This window comes from Mastomys coucha, unplaced genomic scaffold (genome assembly GCF_008632895.1).
Source record: "Mastomys coucha isolate ucsf_1 unplaced genomic scaffold, UCSF_Mcou_1 pScaffold5, whole genome shotgun sequence".
In the NCBI taxonomy this organism is placed as follows: domain Eukaryota; kingdom Metazoa; phylum Chordata; class Mammalia; order Rodentia; family Muridae; genus Mastomys; species Mastomys coucha.
The window spans coordinates 56,658,648-56,670,158 of NW_022196911.1; the positions used below are offsets into that span (position 1 = coordinate 56,658,648).

The 11,511-nt window shown below is 46.4% G+C and overlaps 1 protein-coding gene across 10 annotated transcripts in view; it reads right to left on the reverse strand.

Annotated features, from left to right (window-relative positions):
* Window positions 1-3,274: 3,274 nt before the first annotated feature.
* The window catches only part of Epn2 (epsin 2), a 66,144-nt gene continuing 57,907 nt past the window's right edge, over window positions 3,275-11,511 (reverse strand). For 9 of the 10 annotated variants that reach the window (XM_031355132.1, XM_031355129.1, XM_031355136.1 and 6 more), the window contains 4 exons: window positions 9,026-9,190; window positions 8,408-8,494; window positions 7,628-7,843; window positions 3,275-5,712 (listed from right to left, as the gene is read on the reverse strand). In XM_031355132.1, the coding sequence (XP_031210992.1) occupies window positions 5,423-5,712; window positions 7,628-7,843; window positions 8,408-8,494; window positions 9,026-9,190 (758 nt within the window). In that variant the 3' untranslated portion in view covers window positions 3,275-5,422. The remainder of the gene's footprint in view (window positions 5,713-7,627; window positions 7,844-8,407; window positions 8,495-9,025; window positions 9,191-11,511) is intronic. The other variant, XM_031355135.1, reaches the window with a different exon arrangement.

Genomic DNA, 11,511 nt, shown 5'->3' on the forward strand with positions numbered 1-11,511 from the left:
CTCCGGCTCCTTGGTCAGCCTTCATTAAGCTCTTCGGTCAGGAGCTCTTCATTTGTCCCTCTGCATCTCACCTCATTCCACTGCAGGTCTCTTGCCCCAACACCCATTCCACCTGTCCTTTTGCACCTCAGAATTTGCCCCTTTCCAGTCCATCTCCAGCCTCATTTGCCAAAAGCTTTGAGGTGGTGGACAGTCCTCTTGTAGGAGAATGTCCATTTCTCCAACACTATGAAGCATTTAAAAACAAAAAAGTTGAAGTGACTTTGCAATGAATAACATAACCACCATCTAAAGCATGAGGACATATTCCTGCACTCTGAATCCTACCCATGTCTGCAGGTTCGACACCCAAAGTTCCAGGGCCATAAACCAAGCATCTACCGAAATGTGCAGAGTCTGGTCCTCATCCCTTGATCATAACAAGCATGTATTACTTATTTTCCTTGTGTTTGGTATTACCAGTCATCTAGCGAGAACGTGAACTACAGGAGGACATGGGTAACCACTATGCAAACACTACAGATACAGGGCACTTGAGCATCCTCCTCCTGGTGCCCCAGCAGGGTTCTAAGTACCCAGGACACCAAAGGACATACATTATGTTTGCATTTCACACTGGCTACCCTGGACTTAGCATATCCCTTGCTGTAGACTGCAGCATGCTCACTAGCATCTGAATCACTCTGATTTAACTAAATCACTCTGATTTAGTCATCTTTCCAAGGAGCATTTACCAGCAACAAGATTCATCTAAATCTGTGCTATATGAATAGTTTCAATGAATACATACCCCAATCCCAGTCAAGGCCCAGAAAGGTATCATTACCTAAGAGTCTCTTGCATGCCTGCCAGTCAAGGTGAGAAACCATGCAGTGGAGAACTTTGGAGGCCTATGGCTGGAGCATGTCTGGATGTGGGATTATACTAGACATGTGACTGACTACTAGGACATATGACATCTATGTTTATCGTTTACTTATTGTCACAGTTGTATCTACCAGACTGTTCACATCTTCCTAATCAAACCATTGTAGTATAATGCCTCCTGTGTCACACTGTTAAACTTACAAAATGCTGAAAGGTTTTTCACCACATAGGATGCCTGACCCCTTAAACCTCCAGAGTTCCCTTGCTCTTGTCCATGGAGCCCTCGGAGGCCCTCACTGAAGGCAGCAGCATGATGAGAGAACAGTGTGGTGTCAGATTCCAGCCAGAGGGGGCGCTTCAAGAACACCCTTGTTGGACATTTTGTGGGGGAATTCTATTATGTTCTATCCTGCACAGAAAGAAGGGAGGCAGTAGGGCTTAGTAGTGTATGGACTCTTGACAAAGAAACTGTTACAAGGAATGAGCTTATGCGGTGACTAAAAATCAGAAATTATTGTATATGGCACAGACTCCCCAGCAGGGTAGTAGACAGGAAGAGTACAGATCACACACTGAACAGCAAAGAGCCACTGGCAGAGATCAAGGAAGGTTCCGTGGCTGAACCAACAGCTCTGGGGAGGACAGTAGGATGTGCCAGAAAAGCAAATTTTGGGGAAAAAAACAGGCCAGTCTGCAAAAGCAGAAAGGAATGGAAACAAAGCTATTAAAAAAAAAAAAAAGAAAGAAAGAACTAGAGAGACAGCTCAGTAGAGAGGACTGGATGCTTTTCTATTAGACTAGGATTTGACTACACCCTATCAGCCCATATAGTAGCTCATAGCTGTCAGTAACAGCTGTCAGTCTGAGGGGATCCAATGGCATCACTGGCCTCCAAGGATAGCAGACATGCACATAGCGTAGACATAACATTCAAACAAAACACTCAAAAACAATAAAGGAAAAAAAAGTTTAGGTAAAAGGACTCTAAAGCCCAAATATAAGACTGAAAATTAAAATACCTAGTCTTTTAATAAAGAACAAATGAACAGCCAGACATGGTGGCACATGCCTTTAATTCCAGCACCTGGAGGCAGAGGCAGGCAGATCTCTGTGAGTTCAAGGCCAGCCTGGTCTACAAAGAGACTTCCAGGACAGCCAGTGCTGTTACACACTTCACCCTGTCTCAAAAGAAAAAAAAAGAAAAAAAACAAACCAGTATGTGTCAATGGAACAAAGAGCTCACAGCCTGCTGAGGTTCTGAGGGAAGTAGCCTACTGACAGGGTTTCTGTTGCTTAATAAACACTGTGACCAAAAGCAAGTTGGAGAGGAAAAAAGGGCTTAGTGGCTTTTAATTCTACACCACAGACCACCACTGAAGTGAGTCTGAGCCATTGAGGGGTGCCACTTACTGGCTTTCTCCTCACGGCTTACTCAGCCTTCGAGTAGAACCATCAGCCCAGGGATGGCACCATCTACAATGGGCTGGGCACTCCCCTACTGATTACCAAATCTGAAAATGCCCTATAGGCCTGTCCAATCCTATAAAGACATGTTCTCAGTTGAAGCTTCCTCATCTCCCAATGACTCTAGCTTGTGACAAGTTGACATAAAATTTAGCCAGTACAAAACCACAGGATCCATGAGCTTGGTACTCAGAACAAGTCCTGGCTGGCAATATCTATGTGCAGGCAAAAAGCTGGCTCCCAGCTGCTCACTCAAAGGAAGGGATAGCTTGAGGCTATCCCAGACCCTTTCCAATGCTGGAAGCCTCCTAGGGCCCCAGTGCTGCCTTCACACTGCTTATTTATTAGCAGTGACACTCGCCCTGCTGCTCTGCTGGCCATCTCAAGAAGACTCTGCCTCCATAAGCTCTCAACTCCTAGCTGAACTCAGAAAGAACCCATCAGACCTTTTGATCCGAGAGGTAAGACTGAAGAAGGCCTTGGTGCCCAGAGGGCTTCCTGTAACAATAACTGGTAACCTGCTAATCAAACCTACCTCCTATATCCAGGACAAAGAAGGTATGTGCCCAACTGACAGAGAAATCCTGTCTGTGTAGAGAGGGTGGGGGGGATGGGTACTGATGTTCAGTGATGTGGAAGCCAAATAAACCCTCTCCTCCCCAAGTTGCTTTGGTCATGGTGTTTCACCACAGCAATGGTAACCCTAAGACAGGAAGTGAATGGGAAACCACTAAAGCATATTGAGAACTGACAGCCATCTGGGCTAGCTAACGTTTGCCCAGCACAGCCTTCACACAGACCATGGCAATGTCCACCAAAAGCAGACCTAAGCCTGTCCTTGAGCCTGACTGCAGACCAAGCTGCTTTTATAGCCAGCCCTGCCACATCTTGTCCATTGGATGGTTAAAGATAGGATAGTGAAAGGACACAGTCAAAACCCACATCATGATACAAATGATAAATTATATTTATACAGTAAATAAGTATCAACAGTCAACACAAATCCAAAACCACCCACCAGCCCTGGGACTGAGAAATAGCTGGGTGACTTCCTTGAGGGTATTCATCAGGAAGGGCATGGTGGCACGTGTGCAACACACATGGCAGTGGCCAGCGGCTTCATGATCAGTGCAGCGGGTAACAGGGACATGCGCTAGATGGCCTGTGGAAGGAGGAGCCCAGTGGCTACTGGGATGGGGTCCCAGTCAGATGGGCTCTTGTCTTCTGGAGCAGAATCATGGGCCCACCGCAGGCAGTTCTGGCCCTAGCCTATACAATCTGAAGGAAGCACAATCTGGGCTGGTGCTTGGCCTACCTTGTCCTGTGATGCCTCCATCTTTCCCAGGCAGGAGCCCAGCCATCAGCCTTCCTGAACAGCAGAGCCCAAACCTATTCCTAGGCCTCTGGTCCTGGGTAGAATGGGTAGTTAGGAAGGGCCCTTGGCTTGTGGGACCTAGGAGCAGCATGTAGACTCAGACTCAGGCGGGGCTGGAGTGCAGTCCTTTCTCAAACAGTAACCACTGAGTCAACTATGTGGGTGCTGAGGGCCAAAAGTCTCTCTGGATGCAGAGAGGAGCTGGCAGGCGGCTGGGTGTCCTTGAGCTTAAGGTTAGAAGTCCATATTGCAGGAAGGATACCCAAACTGCCAGGACCAAGAAGGGGCAGTCCTTTCTATGAAGAAAGGCAAGTCTGTGGCCTCACGGTGAGAAGTGAGGACAGCAGGAGGTTGGAGAGAAAGGGTAGTATCAGTGCACATATGTTAACTCTATGCCTTGGGAGGACTTTTTCATCTCCAAAATAGGATGTGGTTACTTCCTGGTCAGTAGCCTGAGTTGGAGCTGGCAGGCAGACAAACCTGGGCCAGTTCCTGTCATGACTCAGCTAGGGGGACCATCCCTGGTGACCTCTGAGCCCACAAGTGGGCCCACCCCCATTTTCACACAATCTCATTAACCTGAGCATGGTGATGGGGCAGCCAGCCACACTTCTGGTCTGCAATAAATGGAAGTCCCTGGCAATCCCTGCATTCCAGGTACAAAAAAAGGGATTAGTTGATAAAAACTGGCAAGTCACAATCATGCATTGTTTTTCCTTTTAACCTTAAGATGTCAATATACTAGTAGCAAAAGCCTCTCAGATCTAGGCTGAAGAGAAAAATGCTGAAGAGTCGACTGATTTGGTAACTCATCAAAAGAGCTGAAGAAAGGAAAAAGGCAACTAGAGGCTGCGAGTTTTGTTATTCTTGGAAGTTTTTGTTTTGCTTTAATAAATTTTTTTGTGTAATCAAATTCCGTTTTTTTTTCTATAAAGAATTTGCTTAGTTTTCCATAAGGCATATTTTTGTCATCCAAATATCTCTTCTTTTAAAGTTTTCTTACAGTTAAAACCATAAATAAGAGAAATTAGACCACTAAATAATACATGCCAAGACCTTAATTCAGCCAGACTTGGTCAATTCTATCAAAACTAGACAGTTAAATAAGAACCACATTATAAAAATATTAGCCAAAAAAAGACTATTAGATAATTTTGCAAACTCAAATATGAAACTGTACTCAACAGAATGTGCAAACGTGCACAAGCACAGAGCCACAGGGCAGGGTCGCGCTCCAGTCAGCTTAAAGCTCCACAGTGGTAGTAGTGTTTACCTTGGACTCACATTGAGTCAAAGGAAAATAAAATATGCACAACCACTTCCCAATGGTCAGTGTCAAGTGGGGCTAGAGCTTCACCTTGTCCGCACCCTGAAGATAACTGGGGTGGGGCACAATGTGACTGCCCAAGATTTGGGCTAGGCAGCACCCCAGAGTCTTGAGCAACATTGATAACACCTCCTTTCCAGACCTCAGTAGAGCTGAGCACATAGGAAGAGACACAGGGGCCCGACTAGGACGGTGAGGCCATCCTACCCACACTGCAGCCTGAAGGTCTGGATTGTAACAACCACCCTTTTACCAGGAAGCTGGACCTGAAGCTCTACTACCCCTACCACCATACTCTCAGCCACTACACAAATCAGAGTGAGTCCCCACTTGAACGTCCTTGGGCTCGGCACTCTGGGTGTTCACTCAGACAAGTCCCCACCTGGGCACTAGAGAAGGAAAGGGTTTGTTGTGCCCGTGGACTGAGCTGCTGATGGGGGAATGCCCACACTGCCTACCATGTTCACTGCTGTAGGGCCCAGTGGTGTCAATGAGGAGCCACTGGCCCCCAATGCTGAGTGTGGAGCTACTGAGGTCATGGGAGCCACAGTCTCCACCCCTGGACCAGACCCAAAGGATGCACTGCTTCCCAGGACAGGGCTCCCCCGAAGCTGGTTCAGTGTCAGCGGCTGGGGCTGGTTGACCTGAAAGGGGTTGACAGGGCCTGGAGCAGCAGCACCTGGTAAAAGAGTAAGAACACAGGATGAGCCATTGGAAGGCACTATCTCATCAGGACAAGTGTACTAAACCCGCCTCCTGCCTCCACTTTTGGCATTCCAACACTGATCTGAAGGGCAGAGCTTGTCTCTGTAGGTTAGAGTCTTCGGGAAACACTGGCAAACATCTACAGACTGCTGAGGCCAAGGAGACATCCCTGTGACGAGTGTGGAACCAGTCCAGGCCTACAGAGATAAACTAGGCAGAGCCAAGAGTACACAGGCTTGGATATTTTAGCTCGGCTGAAGAGTGGGCACCCAAGATGTTGCCAGCTACCCTGCTCCCTCATTCTGTCTGCCAGTTGTCGTTACAGATGCCTGGGAAAGGCCATGCAGTGCCCCAGGCCATATACACTGCCACCAGAAAGACTCAAGAAGGCCTGCTGCTGAAAAGTTAGCCAAACCAGTCTCACTCAGCTTCTCTAAACCTTCCTCAACCAAAAGGCTTTTCTACCTGTTGTGAAGTAGCTGGTGGGTCTTCAGGGTACATGGAATGCTGTCAGTACAGTCCCTCTGAGCTTGTTAGGCACCACTCACCATCTTGGTCTGCTCATCAAGGGGCACCGTGACAAAGAGGAAGCTACTATAGATACTCTGACCCACTCTGGGGATATACTTCTACCATTATGGGCTCTGATGTAACACCAGGTTCAAAGGGGCTATGTAGTCCCTACTCAGGAATGATAGATCCAGGTCTACCCATGTAGTTCAGATATCTGCCAAAACTTCCTCAATCTGGCTATGGCCCCTAAAGTCCATGACAGGTTTGTAAGCAAGGCCCACCACAGTGCTAGAACTCCTGACAGCTCTTGGACTCTGGCACTGGGAATGAGAGATTCCTGGGTAAAAATGGGAACCAACTTGGCTGAAGACCCAGGTCCTGTCCAGCTCCAGCCACAGAGCAACCTTTTTCTAGGGGTACCATGCCTTCAACCACTAGTACCCTCAGAGTGGGATGAAACCTAGAAATTCCACAGCTATTTCTGCCCACAGGCCCTAAACCTCAGCTTCTAGAGCTCATACTCTTCTGCCAGAATCTGTAGGAACGGAGAAATAAAGTCCTCTAATCCCCTGAAACACAGAGCCAAGTTGGAGTTGACATTGCTGGAGATACATTGCAACTCTTCAGAGGCCTATGTCTCAAAGAATCCATGCAAAGCAAGGGAAAGGGGGATGTACTAGATGAAGAGCTTAGCTGACAGGATGAGAAAGAAGAGGGCGTGCAAGCAGAGGGGATCATAGCCTGGGAGTGAGTAAAGAGGAGACTGCTAAAATCTTGCAGATGGTTACTTAGCTCAATAATACTTACACAACTGAGGTGTGAATCACATGGGGAGAAATGGGTTAAAAATTTTTTTTCTGGGTAGAAGAGGGTAGAAATGAGCTGGAAGATTAGAGGTCAGAGCCAGGCCAGGAAGACCCCAAGTACTAGGTTAAATGTTTGGGCCTGCCTCTGGCCAGTGCAGTACCTAGAACATGCTGTGTAGAAACCTGTGCTAGGCATTTTGACAGGGGCCCTTCAGCCTCGAGGGGTGCCTTATGCTAAAGGGCTATGGTAGTACTTCTTCTATAACATGTGATACACACAGGGCAGCAAACAGCCTTCGCTAGACCTAAATCTTGTACTAGTAAGATCCTCCCTGCAGGGACAGTTTTCAGACAGCTTCTATGGCATGTTCTCTGCAGGAACTGGTGATTTCTTCCCTAACCTCAACATCTATACCCACCCCATCAGGCCTAGAGACAAATAGCAATGTGGAGTTCCTGGGGCTCTGCCTCTTCCCAGCCATAGGCCAGCAGTCCTTAAAAGGGCAGAAAGGGGTAGATGAGGCCAGCCATGGATAGTACAGCAATTGACAAAACTCAGCACATGCCTACCTGGTGCCAGGAAGGGATTGAGGGACTGAGCTGGTGCAACAGGCTTAGTCACCAGTGAGTCCAGGTTCACCAGGGCTGCATTGGGGCCTAGGAAGGACTCAGGTGTTTTCCGGGCACTGCTAGGCTTGCTTGAGGCAGAAGTTAAGGACTGAGACTCAAAGAGGTCAGGGCTCGTGGTTCTGCTATCCTGGGGTAGCACTGAGGCCCCCGACTCAGCTGCAAAACAGAAACAAGGTAAGTTGTCTTCTCACCCATTGTGTATACTATTGTAAACAGTATATACAGACAGACACAAAATTAAAACTACTAAATAAATAAAAAACAAATAAAAAAGCATCAAGTGGACAAGCAAGATTCACAAAAGTATATACATAGTACAATCTTCCAGTAATATTTAAGATGTTATTTGGGGCTGACAGCAAAGCACAGATGTATACTTGTTCACATTCACTTTCTAGTTTCATTTTCTAAATATTCTTTCTGAATTCTTGTTAAGATGTAAACACACTATTGGGCCAGTGAGATAACTCAATAGATAAAAGCCTGAATTTATGAGTTCGATTACCAAAATCCCCCTGCCCCCATAGAGACGACAAGGGAAAAAAAAACAATACACACACACAAGTGTGCACATGTAAAAACACAGGCACACACACACAAACATGCATGCATGCACACACACACACACACATACATACATACATAAATTGAAAAAGCATGTTACTTCTAAAATCAAGTAGGTGGTCAAATGCACAAAATGTTAGAACCATCTATATCTACCTGGTTTTTTAGAAGTTCGAAGGTTGTCAAATTCAGAAAAATCATCTTTAACTGTACCGTTGAAATTACTGAAGAGCTCAAAGGACCCTGAGGGGATATACAAGCTGGTGACTGAAAGCATCACTTTGCACTCCCCAGCACAAAGGGTACCCAATCTGCATGGGGATAATGGGTTAACACAAGCCACAGGGGCTTCTCTCCCAAGTATCCACATCATAGTGTTAAACTTGGGCCCAAGCTTCAGTCACCTGCTAGACTAGGAAGGCAACAGGTGGAATCAGAGAATATGAGTGCCACCACTACCTTCACCATACTACTCCAAATGTAGTAGGGCTGACAGTGTAGAAATACATGTTGTTCTGGACACTGGGATAGAGTCTGTGGGAAATGTTCTCAAGGAGTCCTCAGGTCAGTCTGCCACCCAAAAAGGAGACCAGAACTCACTTGTGGGACCCAATGCAGCACCTCTCTCAACTGTGGGTATACAAAAGGGCCTGCGATGCCTGCTTCCCATCTGGGATGGGTACAGAAGTGGTCAGTCAGCCAGCTACTGCCAGTGCACCAGGAGGGAGGAAGAAGTGGTAAAGCTGCAGGAACCAGGCTGAGCAAAGTGATCACCTGAGGCAGAACTGGGCTTGGCAGCTCCCCAGGCATCTGTTGTCTTTCCAGCATTGGGGGCAGGCTGCTGTGAGGCTGCCCAAGGGTCTGAGTTCTTGGGGACAGACTGTGTGCTGGCTGTGGTAGGCACTCCCCAGGGGTCCACAGAGGCAGCTGGCTTGGTACCTGCAGAAGTCAGAGTCAAAATTCAGAACAGGGGCTGGATTGTGTTAAAGAGTTTCTACTACTTTTGCAGAGGACCAGGGTTTGGTTCCAAGCACTCACAACAGCAGGCTCATAATAGTCTATAACTCCAGTTCCAAGGGATTTGACATCCTCTGACCTTCTCAGGCATATGCAACAAAAAATGGTACACATAAACTCACCTAGCCTCACACATATACACAGACCACACCAGTAAGAATAAGCAGAGTTAGAGTCCAGAGGGTGCCAGATAAAAATGCCTAGAGACAGTCTTCTGGCAAGTGCACAGAGAGCAAAGCTAAAGGCCTTCTGAACATCTCCCACCACCCAAGGGGCTCACAGGGGCTCCCCAAACCCAATGAAACTATAAGGAACACGTCTACTTCCCCTATAAATGCAGGCTCCACCCCAGACATGAAGTTTGGCAACCCCCCATCCAATTGCTTGGCTCTCCAGAGGTGTCCGTGGCATATTCCATCAGCCTTGGTTGGGCCCTGCTCTCAAATGGTTGAGTATCAAGAAAAGAAAGTCACAGAACAGGTGGTTGTTCATCACCAGCTTTAGCAGTAGAACACTTCCAAACTATGAGCAACACAGGGCAGTCAATTTAGTGTGTCACAACTGCCTTTCACAAGGATGGGACAGGGCAGGTGGAATAGTTCAGCAGCAAAGATGCTTGCACACAAGACTGACAACGTGAACTCCATCCTCAGGACTCAGATGATAGAAGACTTCCACTAATTGTCCTCTGACTTCTACACATGAAACACCCAACACACACACACACACACACACACACACACACACACACACACACACACACTCACTCACTCACTCACTCACTCACACAGGGAGAAAAACGTTAAATGAGGAAGTGGAGAATATTCTGTGTATAGCTAATATTTAATATCAACCCTGTATGTGGAAGACAAGAAATGTTTAAACACTGCTACATTCCCAGGTCCATGCAAAGTGTCCTAAATCCTGAGACATTTAACACACCTCATGCTTTGCCTTTAGTTTATCACACCTTGAAACAACATAATGGATAGGTATGCCAGATTTCTGAATTTATTATACAAATAAGGTAAAGGTCTGTGTTCATTCTTTGGTGACTAACTTTATTTACTACACATTTTATCTGTGGAATTAGCCTTTGTTGACATGTAGCTGAAATCTATCTATAAAAAAGCTCACAAACTCTGACAGACCCTGGGTGTGCTTTGTGTAGCTGCCTATTCTTGTATCACATCCCTTTGTTCTGTGCACACAATGACAGCCGCTGGGCCACAGGTCCCTGCATTTTCAGCAAGTAATGCCAGAACTGTTCCCATGCTGGTTCTAACAGGTTAGAACCCTTTAAGTAGGCCCTATCACCCTGGAAGTTGCCTCAAACTTTCTGATGTAACCTAGTTTTCCCATTTGTGCCAAAGTGGTACATATGAAGTCTATTTTGCAATAGTTTTATGTTTACTTGCTCCCTAATAAACATGTATATCCTTTTACAACCTACTCCTACAAGGTCTCTGTCTTTCATCAACCACCCTCTAGGGTTATCTCTGCCTGACTAACCTCGGCAGCAAGAATTACAGTGCCCATTCATTCCATCTCTGTCAGATCTTCAGCTGTGTATTACTGGGCTTCTTAGTCTGTTGCACTGGCCTAGTTACTGACTCCTTCTCTGCACAATGTTAATCATCTTCACACGTATTATGATAATGACTCTTTTTTTCCCCCTCAAAACAGAGTCTCACATACTTCAGGCTCACAGGCCTCAAACTCACTAAGTAGCTGACAATGACCTTGAACTTCTTTTTGTTATTGCTTTGCGATTTCGGCTATCTGAGACAGCGTTTCTCTATGTAACTCTGGCTGTCCTGGAACTCACTATGTAGACCAGGCTGGTCTTGAACTCACAAAGATCCGCTTGTTTCTGCCTCCACGGGATAGATAACCACACATTTGTTTTCATCCTTAGTAGGCCCACTTCTAAAGACTTGGTTCTGACAGAGAGGACTTTCCACAATATACTTGTATTTTTTAAAAGACTTTCCTGGTTTAGATTTCTTTCTAATAAAGCAGTATTCCTAAGTGGCCTTGGCCTAAAATAGTAAAACTCATACTGTCTAGTTTGGTGTCAAGTTTACCTCAGTCTCCAGAAATGAGCAGGAAGTTCTTATTTTCTGTATTTTTAAAGGAACTTAGATGTTTCTGAATGCTAATAGAATTTACCTATAAAACTCTATGGGTGGCCGGGCGGTGGTGGCGCACGCCTTTAATCCCAGCACTTGGGAGGCAGAGGC